The following is a 22,890-nucleotide window of genomic DNA, read 5'->3' as shown; positions in this document are numbered from 1 at the left end:
AGTAGCTGGGACTACAGGCACCCGCCACCACACCCGGCTAATTTTTTGTGTTTTTTAGTAGAGACGGGGTTTCACTATGTTAGCCAGGATGGTCTCGATCTCCTGACCTCGTGATCTGCCTGCCTCAGCCTCCCAAAGTGCTGGGATTACAGGCGTGAGCCACTGCGCCTGGCCATATCCTGAGCAATCTTAGGCAAGATCCCTGCTATCATTTGGATGTAAGCTCTATATCCAAAGCAAATACATAAATTTGAAAATACAAAAAGTAAATTTTCGTTAGTGGTTAAATGCTATAAAGAGAATCAGGGTAGTGTAATAGTGAAGCAGGAGGGGACAATATTAAATAACAGGCTCAGGGAAGAAAGCTTCTCTGAGGTCACATCATTTTGAACTGGGTAAGAAAGACCCTGGCAGGTGAAGGTCATTCTGGAATAAGGCAAAGCGTGTACTGCTCCTGAGATGGAAACTCGACCTACTGGAAGGGCAGCAATATAGCCCATGTGGCTACATCATAAGAGCAAGGGAGAAAGTGATTTGGAGATCCAAGAAGTGAATTTTTTCTGTTTTAAAAAATTTGGTTAGAACATGAAAGTTTTTTTTTAATGTTGTTTATTACTTGAAATGTTATTAAATGCTTTTTTGCTAATATGTTTTATCTAACATTTCAAAGTGAGTGGAATATCGATGACATCCTGAACTTTTGTGAACGAACTGTTATTTTCAGTTCGAGGGGATTTCAGGTTACTTCATTGAAATTCCAATGTGAGGTTTTATTTTCAGTGTGCTTTTGTGAGGGGCCAAAAGAGGGAAGATTGTAGTTGATTAAGTTTCTCTAGTTAATGGAAACCCAAGTGTAGTCATGGGGTATTCAGTGATTGCTGTTAGATTTTAACCCTTAAGAGGAGATCATGGATCAAATAGCAGAAAGGCAGGCTTCAATATTTATCATATATCCCCTGTTTAAAAAGTGAAAGTAGGCCAGGCACGATGGCTTACACCTGTAATCTCAGCACTTTGGGAGGCCGAGGTGGGCAAGATCACTTGAGGTCAGGAGTTCAAGACCAGCCTGGCCAACATGGTGAAACCCAGTCTCTACTAAAAATACCAAAATTAGCTAGGCGTGGTGGCATGTGCCTATAAGCCCAGCTATTCGCAAGGCTGAGGCAGGAGAATCGCTTGAACCTGGGAGGCAGAGGTTGCAGTGAGCCGAGATCACGCCACTGCACTCCAGCCTGGGTGACAGAGCGAGACTCCGTCTGGGGAAAAAAAAAAAAAAAAGTGTATTTAGCCGGGCGTGGTGGTGCACATCTGTGATCCTGGGTACTCAGGAGGCTGAGGTGGAAGGATCGCCTGCTTGAGCCCAAGAGGTTGAGGCTGCAGTGTGCCATGATCACGCCACTGAACTGTAGCCTGGGCAATAGAACAAGGCCCTGTCTCAAAAATAAGTAGTACAAAAATAAAAAGTAGAAGTATAAAGTTTATTTACTCCATCAGCTGAGATTTGTTTTCTTCTACAAGTACAATATTTAAAAATGACAAATTTAAAAACAAACTGCTCCACTTGTCTATATGTATAAAAATAGTAAATATGCAAAAAAAAACTTATTTGCAGATTTTTTAAATGTGAGACAATTTTCTGTTTTCTCTGAGAGAATCCTAATAAGATTTGTGACATTGGTCTCCCACTATAAAATCTACCAAATAAACTGCACAAAGTGCTATGTTACTCATAAGTATTAGTCAAAGTACAGAATAATCGTTATACCACCAATGAAGGTGTAACAACACAATTCTTTAAGTGAGACAAAAGTCCTCTTGGGCTTTCCTCAGTTGTTTCTTACTAAAAGTTGTCCATATCCATGAAAATTACTTTTGAACCACAGACCTGTTTTTCTTCTAATGCAGATGGACTAGATTAATAGATGAATGTTTAAGATGAGAAGCACTTGTACAGAAGAATGAGCTCCACAAACACATACATCTAAATTATTGCCTAAAAACAATATCACAGTGACATAGACTCAGATTTTTTCAGAAGCATGCTCATGAACACATGTATGTTTTAGAAAGCAGATTACATGTAAAGGACAGATTTACATTATGAGAAATTAGCTTGCAAAATGACAAAGTGGAATTAAGGTAATTATTTTCCTGCCTTCTCAGCATACTTCTTGGGCAACTTTTTTACCTTTTGTTCCCAAGTACCAGCCCTGTATCTCTTGCTTTCTCATCCCCAGAATTCTTTGGGTACCAGTGCAGAGAGAGACCATTTTTTAATCGCTCTGAAGGGGGAACTTCAATGTGTATATATTTGTTTCCATATAAAATCAGAGGATTAGCAGTGATTGCAACATTCTAAGTATGAAACTGGAGTGTGCCTTCACTTTTCTGTCTTTTTGCAATAGAGCCTTCCAGGCTGAAATTTTCCTGTCAGTGGAAAAAACTTTGGAATACAGTTAACTTAAATTCTTAGCATATTTTTATTGTTAATTGTGGCTGAGATAATCCAATGCCTTTTAAAGGGATTAGTAGCTAGCTTTTGTTTTCAACCTAAACTGTGGTGTTCTTGCCTACCTTATGCAATTAATGAACTTGTGAAAAGTATGTATAAATCCGTTTTTGTAGTATGTCTTTAATTTGTAATGGGGAGTTGGCTTTATAAAAGGCTATTCTACTAGAGTGAATGTTCAGCGCTTCATTTATTTCCTGTATTAAGGTTATTTTTAAAATAAGGCACATCAAGTTGATTGGAAAGGTGTTCATAGAGCTAGAAGTAAGAGGGAAAGGGCTATGAAATGGCGACCAGGCATATCTTATCAATCAGGAGACAACAAAGAACAGTTTCCATGAAAAGAGAAAGTTGAATGTAAAGAAATTAAACATAACAGGAGTAATGAGGGATTGACTGGTAAGAACTAAAGAGAGCTCTGAAGATTAAGAACCACAGATAGGGCTGGGCGCAGTGGCTCACACCTGTAATCTCAGCACTTTGGGAGGCCGAGGCGAGCAGATTGCCTGAACTCAGGAGTTCGAGACCAGCCTGGGCAACACGGTGAAACCCTGTCTCTACTAAAATACAAAAAATTAGGCCGGGCGCGGTGGCTCACGCCTGTAATCCCAGCACTTTGGGAGGCTGAGGCGGGCTGATCACGAGGGCAGATCAAGACCATCCTGGCTAACACGGTGAAACCCTGTCTCTACTAAAAATACAAAAAATTAGCCGGGCATGGTGGCACGTGCCTGTAGTCCAGCTGCTCGGGAGACTGAGGCAGGAGAATGGCATGAACCCGGGAGGGGAGCTTGCAGTGAGCCAGGATTGCACCACTGCACTTCCAGCCTGGGTGACAGACCGAGACTCAGTCTCAAAAAAAAAAAAAAAAAATAGCCGGACACAGTGGCATGCTCCTGTAATCCCAGCTACTCAGGAGGCTGAGACAGGAGAATAACTTGAACCCAGGAGGCGGAGGTTGCAGTGAGCCAAGATTGCGTCACTGCACTCCAGCCTGGGTGACAGAGCGTGACTCCGTCTCAAAAACAAAGCACAAAAGAACCACAGATAGAAGGAGCAGCTACTCTCCTTGGTGCTGAGATAGAGTGCCAAAGGAAGAGGCTCCCACTCACCCATCCTCAGGGCTGAGATCTGGCCTTCTTGGAAAGGGAACAACTGTGCTCACTGAGTGGCCGAGAATTTGCCGTGGTATGTCACCAGACGAACTTGCATGGTATTTGTACTCCCATGTGCTGGGGAGGTATCTCATGGGAGACTTCACACAACAGAACCGTTTGAGAGAGTCTCTGGAGCAGGCTGCTGGCCACCGAGTACTTTAGGATGCTGGGCACTGCAGGAGCATGCTGAGGGGATGCACCTTCTCTCCTACAGCGTCTCCCCAGGACCCTGTACTGACCATGCTGCATGCCCTCTGCCTCTACTAAATGTCTCCAAACAGCTGTAATTTCACAACCAAAGTTTTTTACTTGAAACAGCATGTTACTCCTTGCTAATCTAATTGAGTGTGTATTAATCGGCTACACTGGTCACACATTTGATTGGCTAAGACCTAAAGTAGGCTCTGCTTAACAGTGAGTCCGTTCATGTGACCTATAAAATCTCTCTCAGAGACTCCTTTCCAGTCCATCTTTGTCAGCCGTCTTGTCTAGAGCTTTCAGCTAGCTCATAGCCTCCAGATAACGAGGTCATTACCTTTAGATTAATACGTGCAAGTTAATACAAAAAAAAAAAAAAACAACAGAAACTCGTCTTACCCTTCTGGGGAAAAGCAAAAGTACCCATAAGAGGGTCTTGAGGTACCTTAAAATGCCCAAAGTTTCCTTCTAGGCTACCAGGAGCTGGAATACGTAAACATGAACCTGACTCCGAACACATAATTTTTATGGAAAGCTTTCCTCATAATAGCAAACGCGCGCGCACACACACACACACACATTTTTAAGCTTAAATATGGAGAGCCATTAGGATAGAATTATGTGAGGAAGGGCTGGGCATGGTGGCTTGCACCTGTAATCCAGCACTTTTGGAAGCCAAAGTAGGAGGATCACTTGAACCCAGAAGTTCGAGACTCGCCTGGGCAACATAGCGAAACCCCATCTCTACAACAAGTGGAAAAAGTTAGCAGGGTATGGTGGCACGCATCTGTAGTCCAGCTACTCTTGCAGGCTGAGGTGGGAGGATTGCTTGAGCCTGGGAGGTTGAGGCTGCAGTGAAGTATGATTGTGCCACTGCACTCCAGCCAGGGCAACATTGAGACCCTGACTCAAAAAAAAAAAAAAAAAGAATTAGGAAGGTTTGGGGAAAATGTGATTCATTATCACAGCCTCACAATTTCTTTCAATAATTGCCACTGATTGTTGACTAATTTCATGTGTAAATTCAGATTTTATCTTGACTTCATAGTCACATTTGCTTGTGAAAGAACATTTTAATGTTTGGAAAAGTTGATTATTTTATTTTGTGCTGTAACTCTAGATCTGCATAGTCCAACACCATAGCCAGTAGCCACATGTCACTGTTCAACATTTGAAATGTGGCCAGTCCAAATCGAGGTGTATTGTTAGTGTGAAATGCACATTGGATTTTGAAAACACAGTATGCAAAAAATGTAAAATACCTCATTAATAACTTAGATGATGAAATATTACTTTAGATACATTGAGTAATAAAATTTATAAATTGATTTCGCCTTATTTTATTTAACATGGATTCTAGAAAATTTTTAATTACGTAAGCAGCTCATTTTATAATTCTCTTAAACAGTACTGTTCTAGATCTTTATGTATTATTGAATAATGCCTCCATCTTTTGGTAGATAATGGAAATGCACTAACAAAAGCTAATATTTCAAATATTAATTGTATGAAAAATTGAATAGAATGGTGTGAGTCCCATTTATGTGAAATGTTGTTTTGGAAGGCTAATTGCATTTAATGTTATAATGATTATATCACAGGACAAAAAGGTAATTAGCAATGGGGTATGCAAATTGGCCAAAGATAAAAATACTCCCAGAAGTTTTGTGTGATATATGGAGCAAGAGCCCTACATGTATAGCCAATGACGACCTATCGTTTATCATTGAGGAGAGCATTTGAGTTAAAATATTGTAAGTTAAAATACCAAGATGGTAATGTCTGTTAATCACATTTTAATTTTTAGAAGTTTTGATCAGTTACAAGAAAGAAAATTAATTGGAATTCTTACCTTTTCTAAACAAATTCTGCTTTGTACAGAGCAATAGAAATCTGTAGAACTATTAAAATTTTGTGGGTTAACTCATTCTCTTTAAAAATACTCATTTTAACTTATTTTTTCACTTTTCTCTTTTTAAAAATAATTTTGTATTTATAATATATTAATCATTTTTAATGCAAACAATGCAGGGATAATTTACTATTTTGCACTTCCCTTTTAATCTGAGGAGCACAGCACAATTTGGGGATAGAGCTTAATTTTGTTGATTTATACTTAGCTAATTGTGATACTTTATTACATAAGTAATGGCTAAAAATTTTGATCTTTTACAATTTATTGTATTTATTTATTTATTTATTTATTTATTTATTGAGACAAAGTCTCGCTGTCTTGCCCAGGCTGGAGTGCAGTGGCGCAATATCGGCTCACTGCAACCTCTGCCTCCCAGGTTTAAGCGATTCTTGTGCCTCAACCTCCCAAGTATCTGGGATTACAGGTGCGTGCCACCACACCCAACTAATTTTTGTTTTTTTAGTAGAGAGGGGGTTTCACCATGTTGATCAGGCTGATCTCGAACTCCTGACCTCGGGTGATCCACCGACCTCGGCCTCCCAAAGTGCTGGGATTGTAGGAGTGATGTTTCATGTTAAACATCATTTGCATATTTAACCGGCCAATCTTTTCCAATTTAAAAGTAGTTCATCCTTGTTTGAGCTAGAAAATATCTTGGCTTTTTTTTTTTTCCTAAAAGATTGTTCTACTTCAGTGCAGCTCATTAAGAATATACCAAGTTAAAAGTAGAATACACCTCCACAGAATGGTTAAAAGAATACAAAAATAGAAACTATGCAAAGTACTTATTTTTTATTCCTTGAGGAAGACAACATAGAAAGAAACCTTTTCCTGAAAAGAGACTGCTAATAATATACGTTAATAAAACCAAATTTTATGTTTAAAGTTAGTCTTTAAAAATAATTTTAAATATATTTTTTCAATCTTTATAATAATAAGTAAATTTTTGTAAAAGTTGAAATAGTAGAGATAACTGTAAAATTCCTCTTGGCTACTATTTTGGCTATTTTTCCCTCCAAGGTGAACCACTGTTGCTTATTTGGTATCTGTTGCTTGTCTGTACATGGGCATGTGCAAACATGTCTGTTTATATTTTAGAGAAGACTTTTTAAATAGCTATATGGTATCCTGCTATATGTATTCTGTAATCTGTGTGTCTTATTTGGCATTTTGTTTTGAAGTTATTTATTTTCTTTCTTTCTTTCTTTTTTTTTTTTTTTTTTTTGAGACGGAGTCTCACTCTGTCGCCCAGGCTGGAGTGCAGTGGCGCAATCTCAGCTCACTGCAAGCTCCGCCTCCCGGGTTCACGCCATTCTCCTGCCTCAGCCTCCAGAGTAGCTGGGACTACACGCTCCCGCCACCATGCCCAGCCAATTTTTTTTGTATTTTTAGTAGAGACAGGGTTTCACCCGTAGCCAGGATGGTCTCGATCTTCTGACCTTGTGATCCGCCCGCCTCAGCCTCCCAAAGTGCTGGGATTACAGGCGTGAGCCACGGCGCCCAGCCGTTTTAAAGTTTTCATGTCTGTACATATCATTCTATTTCGTTACACCTAATTTTAATAGTCTTTTACAAACAATGCATGCTTATTAGAACAAGTGAAATAGATCAGATCCACCAACTCCACTTCACCCCCAGTTCACCCCCAGTTCTCACTCTTCTTGAATTAAGCCATTCTCCAGACTCGTACTGACATTTGGTATCATATATAGGGTTTGGGTTTTTCTTTTTTAATTAAGAGATCAGGTTTTGAATTATTACTCAGCTAAATTATTTCAGTTGAACAATACAAGGTGAACATCCAGTTTATTATTGTGATAAGAAACTTTCTGTATTATGGACATCTTGTTTCTAGGTATTTGCCTGCGAAAACATGGCAGTAAGCACCTTCGTACCTGATTTCATGTACTGTGCTGGTGCATTTTATTTCTAAAGTCCTTAAAGAGTGTGTTTGTGTTGTTCAAAATTGTTAATGGATAGTATCAGATTACTGATATAGCTGTGTTTCAAATGTAAGTCTTTATAATATCTTTTCCTGTGCAAGTAAAAGTTTTTAATCTTGTCAGATATTTTTATCTTGCCTTTATGGCTTCCGAATTTCTATCCTACTTGCAAAGGCTTCCCCCAGTCTAAAGTTTTAGAATGTTTAATGTTCTTGTTACTGGTGTTATTTTTTCCCTTTCATTTCCATCTGATTGTTGACGATATTGACAAAAGATTTTTTTATGTAATTAAAATTATCTTAATTCAGGAAATTTTTCAGTAGTCTTTAATATTCATTAAGGTTTTTTTTTTTTTCAATATTTTGGGACCATTAGCTCGTGATTATACTACCTGGGTCTTCAAAATCAGAGTGAATAACAGTAGTGTTCACAGGTATCACTGTCCTGTTACTGAGTTTGGTGTAAATAGTGTAAATACATTCAGCATTTCACTATTTGATAGGATGTTTGCTCTTGGTTTTAGAAAATAGTTTCTTTCATAATTATATTGCTTATTTCAGTTTTTGTTTAGGAATGACTGCAAATTTTCTCATGCCAGTTTGATATTAACACTTTTTTCTGTAAATATTTGTGCATAATAATGAATTGTGTCAGTAAATTCCTAATGTCGAACTAATCTAGCACCCTTGAAATAACCCTGATGATAGTCTTCTAATACACTACTGTATTTTCCAGCTAGTATTTTATTTATTTAGAATTTTTTCCTCCATTCATAATGAAAAATATATTATTTTCTCTCTTTGTACTCTTGTCATCAAGATTTGGATGTTAAAGGTTCTGGTAGCCTCAGATTGGAATGCTGATGACTAGAGTATTGATAATTGTCGACGATGAGTACATGGAGTTTTATGATACTGTTCTCTGTATGGCTGTATATGTTTGGAAGTAAAGTTTTTTTTTAAGTGAATTAGAGAGCTTTTTATATTTTTCTGTGGTCCAGGATAATTAAACAAATTATTTTGTTTTTCCGAGGTTGGGAGAATGCAGCTGTAAAACCATATATACGTGATACTTTGTAAAATTATAGATCTTGATTTATCTTTTTATTCAAGATATATTTATTGGCTTCTTTTAAAATATATATTGTCTTGGTACACTTTATGATTTCTGTTTATCTGGGGAAATTATTAATGAACATTTAGTTTTATTTTGTTTCTTGCCACTAAAACTGATACTAGAATGAATGTTCTTATAAATGTTTTCTTGAGTACATTTGTATTTCTCTAGAATAAATATAGAAGTGGAATTATAGTGTATGACCTAGTTACATTTTTTGTTTTGATAATTTCCATTTTGCCTTCAAATAGTCATACACTTTTACCATCATTTTGTGAATATGTCTGTTTCTCCGTATCTTTCCCTACCAGTGATGTTATCACGTGAAAGTTCTCATGGATGATAATATGATTTCTTTTTTTTTGAGACGGAGTCTTGCTCTGTCGCCAAGCTGGAGTGCAGTGGCACGATCTTGGCTCACTGCAACCTCTGCCTCCTGGGTTCAATTGATTCTCCTGCCCTCAGCCTCATGAGTAGCTGGGACTATAGGCGCATGCCACCACGCCCGGCTAATTTTTGTATTTTTAGTAGAGACAGGGTTTCACCTTACTGGCCAGGATGGTCTTGATTTCTTGACCTCGTGATCCGCCTGCCTCTGCCTCCCAAAATGCTGGGAATACAGGCATGAGCTACTGTGCCTGGCCGATAATACAGTTTCTAATTAATTTGTATTTCCCTAGTTCCTAGTGAGGTTAAATGTGTTTGCATATTTATTACGTATTTGTACATCCTTTTTGCTGAAAAGCTTCTTTGTATTTTTGCATTTCTCTCTTGAGTTGTCTTGATTGATTTATAGTTCTTTTTTTCTTTTTCAAAGAGACGGAGTCTTGCTCTGTTGCCTAGGCTGGAGTGTAGTGGCTCTATCATAGCTCACTTCAGCCTCCAACTCCTCGGCTCAAGCAATTCTCCCACCTCAGCCACTTAAATAGCTAGGACTGTAGGAACAAGTGACAGTGCCTGGCTAAATTTTAAATTTTTTTTACGGAGTATGGAATTTGCTATGTTGCCCAGCTGGTCTCAAACTCCTGGGCTCAAGCAGTCTTGTTGCCTTGGCCTCCCAAAGTGCTGGAATTACAGACGTGAGCCATCATGCCTGTCTTTTCTTTTTTTAAGTACCAAATTCTTATATATGTTACTTAGGTCAGTACATAGTCAACATTTATATTTAGTTAAACTGTATGAAATTGTTAACATCGAGCTGTTTGAACTAAAGAATTCCCATTTCATTTAGTTCAGCCCAGTATTATATATGTTTCCCAATTATTTGCACGTACTTTATTTTTATGTAATCACTTTTGTTGATATACTGTGGCTTCATTGAGTCTTACTTTAGAAGGCTCCTGTTGATTATGTGAATGTTTAAACTCTTTTTTAGGACTTGATTTCATCTGAAATCAGTTTATTTTTGTCATTGTTAAACATACGGATCTAATTTTTCTACATTTGTGGACAGTTGTCCCAACACCATTTATTAAATGTTATGTTCCTTCTCCAACAGTTTTGTTTGGAATGCTACTTTCATAATAAATTTTGCTATTATAGATCTATTTCTTCATTTTCGATTTTATTACATGAATCTATTTGGTTTTTCTGTGGTAATGCTCTATTTTTAATTACTAGGTTTTTACAATATTTTGGTATCTGTTAGAGCAGGTTGTCATTGTTTTTGAAGTTGCATTGCCTCTTCTTATACTGTTCTCTTACAGATGCTTTCCAGAATCATTCTTATGCTCTTGATTTTTTATTTTAATGACACACAGTCTCCGGAGTAGAGATGAAGAGAGAATTTCTAAACCTGGGGCTGTCTCAACTCCTGTAAAGCATGCTGATGATCACACACCTAAAACAGTGGAAGAAGTTACAGTTGAAAGAAATGAGAAACAAACACCTTCTCTTCCAGGTAAGCATAACGAAACACTAAGTTCAAGAAACATTTGCAAGTAGAGTGAAGTAATTGTTAGGATTTACAGAAGATTTTAAAGATGCAATTATTATTCTTCTCATGTGTGAATTTGTCTGCATATGACTTCCAGCATTTTCCTTATGGGTAGCAGGTTGGCACAAATCAGTTGCCTTTCATGAATGTTTTCCTTTACTTTCTAGATAGAAAATATTTATCATTAACAACTTCTTGCAATTAGTAAAGTTGTTTTCCAACACTGCTCTTTAAAGAGAAACATGAGATTGGCTTCAAAAATTTAAAAAGAAAAGTTATTTTGCTTTTTTGAAAGTGTTTTCATAAACATTTTATGGAGTATACCTTTATTTATTGTCTTTGGGTTTTTTTTTTTTTTGAGACAGAGTCTCACTCTGTCACCCAGCTGGAGTGCAGTGGTGTGATTAGCTCGCTGTAACCTCAAAACTCATGGGCTCCAGCTGTCTTTCCACCTGATCCTCCCTATTACAGGTGTGCACCACCACACCTGGCTATTTTGGGTTTTCTGGGGTTTTTTTGTGGGTTTTCTTTGTTTTTTGTTGTTGTTGTTGTTGTTGTTGTTTTGGAGAGATGGAATCTTGCTTTGTTGTCCAGGTTGGTCTCCAACTCCTGGCCTCAAACAATCCTCCCACCTCAGCTTCCTAGTGTGTTGGGATTACAGGTGCAAGCCACTGTGTCTGACCCAAGCATCCTTTTAAAGCTGTCTGTGAAGACAAAACAGAATCAGCAAGATGCTAAGATCGGTTGCCTGGGAGGCCTGGAGATTTTGTTTCTGATGTCTTTCACTTCCTTTTCTCAAATCATCTTTCTTGCTCTGCTTGCTGAGTGGCAGAAATATGGTTATTTAAAAACATTTTATCATAATGAGGAAAGGTAGCTACTTTGGCAGTCTTAACTGGGAAGTGTAGGAATTCTCTCTTCTCATATCTATTTTTTGTTATTCGTTCTTAAAGAATAGATTTTTCAAATTCTGATTGCTGGAACTATGGAAAACACAGGTGACTGTGTAACATACCTACTTGTTATAAAGACTTCAGAATTTATTACTATAAAATGTACTCTAATACATATGGTAGATATGTTCCTCATCAGGTTCTCTGAACTTATGAATCATATATTGCTTGGTTGCTTGCATTATTATTCCATGTTTTTCTAAAGTGAGTCCTACTCAATTTTTTTTTTCTTAGAACCAAAGCCTGTGTATGCCCAAGTTGGGCAGCCAGATGTGGATTTACCTGTCAGTCCATCTGATGGTGTCCTACCTAATTCAACTCATGAAGATGGGATTCTTCGGTAATACAATTTTAAAGTTGTATTGTTTTCTTTATTCATTATTAACATTATTCAGAGTAGGAATTTAATTGTAAACCATATTGCATATATTTTTTAAAATAGTACATACCACCTAATACTATGATTATTTTTGTATTTAACATTCTGCTACTTACATATGATAGTGAGTTAGAAATTAGACAACAAAGGAACTTTTTGGATGCTTTCTTTCTCACCGCTGTCTCCTGCCTAGCTTTTAAGTTAGGAATTAGAAAAAAAAAAAAAAATTCTATTCAGACATCAGAATTTCCACAGCTTTCCAATGGAGCATTAAAAAAAAAAAAAAATCAGTGTTTCTCAATCTCAGCACTAGTGGCATTTTGGGCCAGGTAAGCATTTGTTGTGAGGGGCTGTCCTGTGCATTGTGGCATGTTTAGCAGCAATCCTGGCCACTAGATGCCAGTAGCAGTCCCCTAGTTGTGACAATTAGAATTATCTCTAGACATTGCCAGATGTTTCCTTGGGGGCAAAATCATGGTTGAGATTGGTTGAGAACCTGTTCTAGGGTAGTTAGCAACCCAAAAGTAAGTTTTTACTATCTAAACACCTTTCATTACTTTACATTATATACTTGGTAGAATTGAGATGTAAATTTGTAAACAAATTTCAAACCATCATGATTATCAAATTAGTTTTTTGTTTGTTTGGTTAGTTTTTTTTTTTAAACAGGGTCTTGCTCTGTCGCCCAGGCTGGAGTGCCATGGTGCAATCTCGGCTAACTGCAGCCTCTGCCTCTCGGGCTCAAACAATCCTCCCACCTCAGCCTCCTGAGTAGCTGGGATGAAAGGACACACACCACCACACCTAGCTAATTTTTGTATTTTTAGTAGAGACGGGGTTTTGTTTCGCCACATTGCCCAGGCTGGTCTAAAAGTCCTGGGCTCAAGCAGTCCACCAACCTCAGCCTCCCAAAGTGCTAGGATTACAGATGTGAGCCACCGTACCCAGCCCAAATTAGTTTTTTATTGGCACTGGTAAAGGGGACATGATGTGAATAATTGAAAATTGACAGATTTCCGGGCCGGGCGCAGTGGCTTATGCCTGTAATCCTAGCACTTTGGGAGGCCGAGGCGGGCGAATCACGAGGTCAGGAGATCAAGACCATCCTGGCTAACACGGTGAAACCCCATCTCTACTAAAAATACAAAAAATTAGCTGGGCGCCTATAGTCCCAGCTACTCGGGAGGTTGAGGCAGGAGAATGGCGTGAACCCAGGAGGCGGAGCTTGCAGTGAGCCGAGGTCACACCACTGCACTCTAGCCTGGGTGACAGAGCGAGACTCCGTCTCAAAAAAAAAAAAGAAAATTGGCAGATTTCCTCAAGTGGGTTAGATTTAGACCCAGCTAGGTAGATAGAAGTAGTTCCTGAAAGAGATGGGGTTTTTACAAGTTTAAAACTGTACAATTTTAATATTAGGTAATTGATAATTCAACCTTTTATAAATTGTGCAGGCATAGATAGTCCCCTTCTTTTTCCTTTCTTGGGAATTGCTTGAAAACTTGTGTAAGTGTTTGAGGTTTAGGAAACTGTAATGATAAGATTCCAGAGACTGGCCGGGCGCAGTGGCTCATGCCTGTAATCCCAGCACTTTGGGAGTCCGAGGTGGGCAGATCACGAGGTCAGGAGATTGAGACCATCCTGGCTAACACGGTGAAACCCCGTCTCTACTAAAAATACAAAAAAATTAGCCGGGCGTGGTGGCGGGCGCCTGTAGTCCCAGCTACTCGGGAAGCTGAGGCAGGAGAATGGCATGAACCCAGGAGGTGGAGCTTGCAGTGAGCCGAGATCGCGCCACTGCACTCCAGCCTGGGTGACAGAGCAAAACTCCATCTCAAAAAAGAAAAAAGAAAAATTCCAGAGACCTCCTTCCCGGGGAGAACAAATACTAAGGAGGATTTGAGGACGTGGACAGGATTAGTAGCTGTGCCAGGAAAGGTTTGGTTTTTCATTTAAAGCCAATGAATGGATTTGATGCAGAAGTTAGTGAGTCTGTTTTGCTATTGCAAGTAGTTAATATAATGCAGGCAGGACAAAATATAAAATGTCAGTCATCTAAGGCACATGACACTGTTGGTGAGATATGGCCTAAAGCTGTCTTCTAACAGTGGTTTTCAGAAGCCATGTTTTACTAAAGGGTGGATACTGTGCTCAGTTGTTTTTGCTTTTTGAAGCACATTAGATTGGTCAGGGTTAGAAGAGGATTTCCAAAGTCCTATAGTCTTTTGTTTTTGTTTTTGTTTTGCTTTGTTTTAAAGAGACAGGGCCTCACTCTGTCACCCAGGCTAGAGTATAGTGGTGTGATCATTGCTCACCATAACCTCAAACTCCTAGGCTCGAGGAATCCTCCCACCTCAGCCTTCGGAGTAGCTAGGACTGTAGGCAACGAGCCACGAAACCCAGCTAATTTTTTTTTTTTTTTTTTTTTTTTTTTAGTAGTGACAGGGTCTTGCTGTGTTGATCAGGGCTGGGAACAAACTCCTAGGCTCAAGCAGTCCTCCTGCCGCAGTCTCCCAAAGTGCTGGCATTATAGGCTTGAGCTACCACACCCAACTGAGACCTGGAGTCTTAAGGACTTTGAGGAAATATTTAAAGAGCTTTCAGTACAATGGGTTTAGGAGAGGAATCTATGAGAATGCTTTTGACCTGGCTAGGATACCACTACAACCAAGGGGCTTGGACCATTTGTAGTAAAGCTGGTAAATAGTTTCATGGAGGGATCAAGGATGCCACCAGCCAGTGAGAGACCTCATCTGATTTCTCAGGCTCTTACTTTTATGACTAGCTGATGTTAGTTCCAGGTCAGGTAACCCAATCAGAAATGAATAAATAGTAAGTTCTGAAAGTTAAGGCGATCTCTTTAGTTGGCTTAAAGAGACTAGAAATCTCTCCTTCCTCAACACATTTCATTCATTTATTTGACTTTTTGTTGTTGTTGTTGTTATTGTTATCTATTAGTTTCTAATAATTTGGTTAGTATTACATAATAAAGAGTATAGGGATTTTTTTCTACACTTGTTGTCAGAATAGGTAAAATAGTGTATTTTCTTGGCTAGGAATGTGAGAGTACTTATGAATCCCTAGAAGGGAAATATAGTGGGTAATTTTTAATTACAGTCTGTTTCTATCCAGTCAGTTCTTAGAAGGCATCCTTTAGTATTTGTTTTAAGGAGTGTCACAAGGTTTCAACACTACACTGATGCTAGAGGTGGGTGTGTGTGCATTATTTTTTTTTTCCATTCAGAGAACTAGAAAGGGACAGAATGGATGTGGGGCTAGTGTAGAAAGGCTGAATGACTATATGATTTGTATTGTAAAACTCAGAGGGGCAGCAGAGTAAGTGAACTACTCTGTGAACTACTGAAAGACTCCACCAACTGCAAAGTTTTTTTAAAAATCACTCTCTGTTACATGTAGAAATCACAATGCTTGGAGCCTTATTTTGAGTCCATCGTGTTAGGAAAATTAGCCAATTTATACTTCAATTTCTACCTTTATTTTAAAAAATTTGACTTTTCAGTTATTTAATAGAAATGATGTGTGAATTGGGGTGGAAAAAATGGAAGATGTTTTTAGCCATTGGGAATGTACCATAACTCTTTGAGAGTTGAGAAAACATTGTTTTACAAAGTAATTTTATAAATTAGTTATGTAAAATAGTACTTGCATATTAAATTTGAATATTCCAAAACTGTTAATCAGAAAATAGTGTTATTAAGTCTGATTTGAATTCTAACACTAAATTTTATTTAGTAAATTAGTGGTATGAGAGAAGTTTTAGAAATGATGGTTCTTTATTTAATTCTGAATATAGTTTTCACTGTAGTGATTGCTATAACGTTTTAAGCTCTTAACTGTTTCAAATGAAATATCTGTTTTAACAGGCCCAGCATGAAATTGGTAAAATTCAGAAAAGGAGATAGTGTGGGTTTGCGGCTGGCTGGTGGAAATGATGTTGGAATATTTGTAGCTGGCGTTCTAGAAGATAGCCCTGCAGCCAAGGAAGGCTTAGAGGAAGGTGATCAAATTCTCAGGGTATGTCAGTATTGCAACTTATGTGGGTTAAAAAGTATTTGGATCACCAGAAAAAGGTATCAAACAACAAGCTTACTATTGTAATTAGATTGTAATCTGTAAGCAGTCTCCATTGAGCCAGTTAAACTTTGAAAGTCAAAATCCATCAGGTCTACCTTACGCTGGACTTCTCACTTCCCATTCTTGTATCTTGCTCTTGTTTACTGCTATATTATGTGTTAGTAAAGAATGTAACATTTCATTTCTACCACTCGTGTTCACGGAAATAAAAGAAAATAAGTCTTATATCCCGATGATAATATCTACCAGGTAGTCTTTGGAAGTTCAACTAAACATTCAGACTGGCAGGACTCTGCCATGGGCCACAACTTGCCAGCAAGCAACATCAAGTGTTCCTCTCCCATATGAGTCATCTTGAAGCAATCCACACAACCTCTGGGACCTTTTTAACCCCAGATAATGGCTCAGACACAGGGAGATGGAATTCACATCAAAGGCAAATGTGTAAGCTGCCTGGCTTTGAAACTTCATACTCCACAAGAGACAGGATTAGTTACACAAATCAGGAAAGCCCAGGTTAGATGCAGAGTATCAGTAGAGTCTATAGAGAGTCCTCCCTTCCTTCCCCATAAACAGTTTCACGTAGTGACATAGTACCATCTCAATCTGTCTCCTGTTTCTTTTTAAAATATCCAAACCTCCATTTGATTTGCTAGATTAAACTATGTCCTATTTTAATCAGAAGGTATCTGTCCATTGTGAGCTCCTACATTTATTCTGCTTCTCTACCACAAAGTCTTTGCCGTGGCCTCTCTATTCTGGTCTCTTTCTGTACTCAGCCTGCCTCTTGCCAGTGTCCTGGATTCAGCCTCCTGTCTGCTCCAGAATCTTGTAGCTTTATTCACTTTCTTGTCTTTCTCTCTCCACTGGTTCTTCATCTATCTTCCACTGTCTTATTTGTCCTTTTTTGCTGTTTAACTTGTTGAAGGATGTGGTTGAGGCCCTTGCCTGTTTTCTTTTCAATCATTGTGGTCATACAGTTTTGCAGCCTGGCTTCCACCTTCACCACACTGAAGCTCAGTTTTCAATAAGCCATCGCTGAGTTAATGTCATCCTCAAGCCTCATTTTCCTTTATTTTTTAGCAGCGTTTTGACTGTCTTAATCTTTTTTGAAGTACTTTTTTCCTTAGATTCCATAATACTGCCATTCTGGTACTGTAATTTTTTAATTCTTTTCCTGCCTCTTTACTGATACTTTTAAAACTTGGAGAATGTTGGTAACTCTCTGCTTCTCTTGCTACACTGCCTCTTTCTTGGGTTTGGTTGCTCAAGTGAGCAGCTCGTAATCAAAGTCTTTTCACTTAGCAATTTCCTGAGCTCTGTCATTTTCTCATTGAATCCTCCTCCTTTTCCCTTCAAACTTAGCATGTCAAAAAGTCAAGGCATCATGGTGACTTCAGACCTATTTCCATCTGATCTGATATGGTGATTGTTTCTGATGATGTTTACATTGTTGTCAATCAAGTTAGGTCAAAAACATTTAAATACAACATGTATAATAACGTTCACTATACCAAGGAAAGTAAAGAGACCTATTTTCTTACCCATCTCTTAACCCTGTTTTGAAGTAATCAGGGCATACATTTTTTTAAATGTTTCTTTCTTTTTTTTTTTTTTTTTCCTTGAGACAGCGCCTCACTGTCACCCAGGCTGGAATGCAGTGGGGTGTGATCATGGCTCACTGCAGCCTTAAACACCTAGGCTCAAACGATCTTCCCCTCAGCCTCCTGAGTAGATGGGACCACAGGCATTCGCCACCACACGTGGCAAATTTTTGTATTTTTTGTAGAGGCAGGGTTTCACCACGTGGTCCAGACTGGTCTCAAACTCCTGGGTTCAAGCAGTCCACCTACTTTGGCCTCCCAGAGTGCTGGGATTACAGACATGAGTCACTGCGCCTGGCTAAAAAATGTTTCTTAATAGTTCACTTTTGTTTTGTATCATAAAAGTAAGTGGTGCGTGTCAGGTTTTTTTGTTTCTAGGGTTTTTTTTTTTCTTTTTTAATCTGGAAAATTTCCAAAAGGTGGAAAGAAGAAAACCTGCCTGTAATCCTGCACACAGTCACTGGTGACATTTTAATAAGTTCATTTTGGCATTTAGAAGCTTCTAATAGAAGTAAATATTAACTTGGCAAACACTGAGCCTGCATTACACAGATGCTCTTACAGGGTTGCTACAGTGCAGATTGTCTTTTTAATCCCATTTTCTTTTGATTTTTTTTCTCAGCAACTTGTAAAAAGTTACCTTTTTTCATCTAAACTGGTTAAATTTTACACAGATGATCTTTAATGTCAGGACACACTGAATACTATTTAAATAAATTTATACCTTTAACTCACTTTATTTGTTTCTGTTTTTTTTAAATTAGAGTGTATTCTTTTCTCCAAAGTAAAATAAATTTTTTGGTCTTAAAAGATGTGATATTTTCGGCCGGGTGTGGTGACTCATGCCTGTAATCCCAGCACTTTAGGAGACCAAAGCGGGCGGATCACCTGAGGTCAGGAGTTTGAGACCAACCTGCCCAACATGGTGAAACCCCATCTCTACTAAAAATATAAAAAAATTAGCTGGGTGTGGTGGTGGGCACCTGCAATCCCAGCTACTCGGGAGGCTGAGGCAGGAGAATCGCTTGAACCTGGGAGGTGGAGGTTGCAGTGAGCTGAGATCGTGCCATTGCACTCCAGCCTGGGCAACAGAGCGAGACTCTGTCTCAAAAAAAAAAAAAAAGATGTGATATTTTCAAATTAGGTAGACTGAGAGTATCTGTGTCCTGTGTATGTTATTTTCATATTCTTAAACAGCCAAGAATGATTTATGAAATCTTATTTATTAGGTAAACAACGTAGATTTTACAAATATCATAAGAGAAGAAGCCGTCCTTTTCCTGCTTGACCTCCCTAAAGGAGAAGAAGTGACCATATTGGCTCAGAAGAAGAAGGATGGTGAGATGCTGTCAGAAAATGGAGGAGATAAACCTGTAGAGTTTGAGGACTTACAAAGGGATTTATTCCATTTTTAAAAAATAAGTCACTCAAAGTTGAGTGATGAATGAATTTGTTAATCTCAAAGTTATGTAATTCTAAGTCATTTAGGAGCACAGAATTTCAGATGATTCTCATTAGCAGAGCATGCTAATAGGACTAACCTTTATAGTATTCTAATTTAAATAAAATGCCATCCAACCCTTTACAAGTGATAGAAAGTGTTGATTTATTAGCCATCAGAACCATACAAAAGTATATATGAGCAGCTTTCAGATTTTGTACTGATGTTTCTAAGCAATACACTCAGATGTTTATTAGCATTAATTCAAGAGAAAACTCCATTTTTTCTGTGATACAATTTTCACTTAGAGCCAGGTTTCTCAGCCTTGGCACTGTTGACATTTTGGACCAAATAATGTGGTTTTAGGGGCTGTCCTGTGTATTGTGGATGTTTAGGAGCATTCCTAGCCTCTGCTCACTAGATGAGATGCCACTAGCACACACCCCTTACCCTTTCAGTACACAGATGGGGCAGTCAAAACTGCATATTGGCAAATGTCCAATGTTGGATGGCGAGGGATAAAATTACCTTTATTTGAGAACTGCTGATTTAGATATGGAAATGTCTATAATGTTTGCAGATAAGTTAGATGATATAATAGAAAACAAGCATGTGGCTTTTGACAAGTTACTTGATGTATTTTCTGCATCAGTTTCCTCATCTGCAAAATGGAAGTACTAAGAGTTTCAATTCTTACAGTGATGAATACATGAAATAATACAGTACCTGGCACATAGTAAGAATTTGTTGGATATTATTATTGATATTATCATAGCATCTTTACATAATGTACTGTCTTTCAGATTGTTATCCCACTAAATATTGATAATGTGTTTGTTTTTATTCCTTTTAGTTTATCGTCGCATTGTAGAATCAGATGTAGGAGATTCTTTCTATATTAGAACCCATTTTGAATATGAAAAGGAATCTCCCTATGGACTTAGTTTTAACAAAGGAGAGGTGTTCCGTGTTGTGGATACCTTGTACAATGGAAAACTGGGCTCTTGGCTTGCTATTCGAATTGGTAAAAATCATAAGGAGGTAGAACGAGGCATCATCCCTAATAAGAACAGGTATGAATGCTTGGATACTTCTCATAGAGTGAATCAAGTAAATGATGATAGATCATTTCAATCCCACTGGGAAATTTTGGTAATGTAAAGAATTCTTTTTCATTGTATTCAACGTATCTGTAACTGACTTAGGTTTACAAACTCCTCTTTATTATAACCATTAAGATTTAAACTGTATGTGAACTTCCATCCAGTATTGTATATTTCATTTCATTGTGGGTCTTTTTCCATTTTGCGTTTTAAATGCCCTTATTTTAATTTTCTCCTTTCTTGTGTAGAGCTGAGCAGCTAGCCAGTGTACAGTATACACTTCCAAAAACAGCAGGCGGAGACCGTGCTGACTTCTGGAGATTCAGAGGTCTTCGCAGCTCCAAGAGAAATCTTCGAAAAAGCAGAGAGGATTTGTCCGCTCAGCCTGTTCAAACAAAGTTTCCAGCTTATGAAAGAGTGGTTCTTCGAGAAGGTAGTTTATTTTCTACAGACTAACCTAATACCCTTTAACGTCAATATGTTTAAGAAAGAAAAGGTATAAAATATGCTGTTTTTCATGTGAATTTCTCTCCAGCTGGATTTCTGAGGCCTGTAACCATTTTTGGACCAATAGCTGATGTTGCCAGAGAAAAGCTGGCAAGAGAAGAACCAGATATTTATCAAATTGCAAGTAAGTAGCCTCAAGGCTAACTTAAATGAGGTTGGGAGTTACACCTCTAAAGTGAGTGAGTTCTGATTCACTCATTCAATAAAAATAAGACTTTTTGTCAGTGAAAAATTAGCAGTTTATCCCATTCTTTTAATTTGGTGAGAAAACCCCAGTGACCATGTCCTTGTTCCACCAATTCTTTTAATGAGAAAAATCACCGTTTAGGAAACTCTTGGCTTCATATGAAAATTGCATAACATACAATGTCATTGAATCCTCCCAGTCATGCTCTGAGGTAAGGAGTATAATATCCATGTTACAGTTGAGTAGCCTGAGACTTGGATGGTCATTGTGTGGATCCTTTCCAGTTTCTTCAGTCTAAACTTCCTGGTGGCCCTCAGTGAACAAGTGACAAGACTCGGCTTTGACCACAGCCCTTTCTTGCTCCATTCCAGCTCTTTTAGTCATTAAACTGACAAATACACAAATAGTTAAAAAGGGTAATAAAACATTGCTAATATTATCAGCTGTTATTATTGCAGACATTTATAATAAGATAGTATAAGTATTGAGGCTGCAGTGCTTTGTATGCCAAATACGTTTTGCTTACAAATCCTTGTTTTATTTACTTTCTTTTTTTTTTTTCCAAGCCAAACTGTATCCAGCTTTATTAAAGATACTTTCCATAAACAATCATGGTATTTCAGGCAGGACATGGGCAGACAATCGTTAACAGTATACAACAACTTTCAAACTCCCTTCTTCAATGGACTACCAAAAATCAGAAAGCCACTATAAAACCCAATGAAGTCTTCATCTGATGCTCTGAACAGGGAAAGTTGAGAGTGAGGGTTGACATTTCACATTTAGCATGTTGTTTAACAACTTTTCACAAGCCAACCCTGACTTTCAGGAAGTGAAACGAAAATGGCAGAATTTATCTGAAGATCCACAATCTAGAAATGGAACCACTGCTCTTTTGACAGGTGCCATCTCAGTGGCATCACTGGAAAGTCCAGATTGCCTGACACACTGGTAACCAATGACTAGGGGTCAGGTCCCAACAGATGTCTGGGCTTAAGGGAGTTAAGTCTATGCTGAAAGATGGAAAGGGAGAAGAGGACATAAAAACAAATTTGTTTTTCCATAGCACAAGGCTTTTGTGCCAAGGTGGCCATGTGTGTCAAAGTCAGGGAATCCCTCCTCCTGGGAGCCAAGAGGAAGTCTCTCAAAACTGGAAGGGAAAGGTGTTTTCTCCACATCAATCCAGCTTTGGAGACATTCTATTAGTGACATATGCCCCTTCCCCCAAAAACAACAATGAAGTGTTCTGTGTGCGAACAACATAGCTTAAAAAAAAAAAAAAAAGTTAAACAAAATTCTGCATTTTTATAAAACTTGATAAAAAATAGTATTTCAAACTGTACAGTCACCAGAAATACACAGTTATCAAAAATGCACACACTTCACTTGGCATCTCCAGCACCTTCAGCTTTCTGTGCCTGGTCTGTTTTGGCATCTCCATTTTCTGCAGGGTTATTCCCCTCCTTGCCAGCATCAGCTTTTCCCTTTTTCCCTTTGGTACCTTCTCTCCCTTCTTTGCAGGGGCCTTTTTAGGCTTGGGCTCTGGCTTTGGAGGAGCAGGTTTAGCAGACAACCTCGCGGATCTTCTCTGTGGTTCGTCCTTCACCTTGGCTTTATCTCCCTTAGCATCCCCTTCAGCCTTTCTCTTGGGCATGGTGGCGGTGGCGACAGGACGTAGGTGCTGGACGTGGGATGCAGCGGCACGCGGGCTTTGGTCGGTCCGGGGGTCGTTCTCGCCTCTTCTTCACACTGCTCCTCTTTTTTTTTTTTTTCAGAGACAGAGTCTCACTCTTGCCCAGGCAGGAGTGCAGTGGTTAGATCATTGCTCACTGTAGTCTCAAACTCATGGG

At 38.5% G+C, this 22,890-nt stretch overlaps 1 protein-coding gene across 17 annotated transcripts in view; it reads left to right on the top strand.

The window, feature by feature from the left end:
- Positions 1 to 22,890, top strand: part of TJP1 (tight junction protein 1) — a 268,566-nt gene that overhangs the window by 215,299 nt on the left and 30,377 nt on the right. For all 17 annotated transcript variants that reach the window (XM_009428686.4, XM_009428684.4, XM_009428690.4 and 14 more), the window contains 7 exons: positions 10,599 to 10,738; positions 11,962 to 12,067; positions 15,988 to 16,138; positions 19,032 to 19,140; positions 20,097 to 20,316; positions 20,595 to 20,779; positions 20,882 to 20,977. In XM_009428686.4, the coding sequence (XP_009426961.3) occupies positions 10,599 to 10,738; positions 11,962 to 12,067; positions 15,988 to 16,138; positions 19,032 to 19,140; positions 20,097 to 20,316; positions 20,595 to 20,779; positions 20,882 to 20,977 (1,007 nt within the window). The remainder of the gene's footprint in view (positions 1 to 10,598; positions 10,739 to 11,961; positions 12,068 to 15,987; positions 16,139 to 19,031; positions 19,141 to 20,096; positions 20,317 to 20,594; positions 20,780 to 20,881; positions 20,978 to 22,890) is intronic.

The sequence above is a fragment of the Pan troglodytes genome, chromosome 16 (assembly GCF_028858775.2).
Source record: "Pan troglodytes isolate AG18354 chromosome 16, NHGRI_mPanTro3-v2.0_pri, whole genome shotgun sequence".
In the NCBI taxonomy this organism is placed as follows: Eukaryota; Metazoa; Chordata; class Mammalia; order Primates; family Hominidae; genus Pan; species Pan troglodytes.
This window is presented reverse-complemented; position numbering and strand designations above follow the sequence as displayed.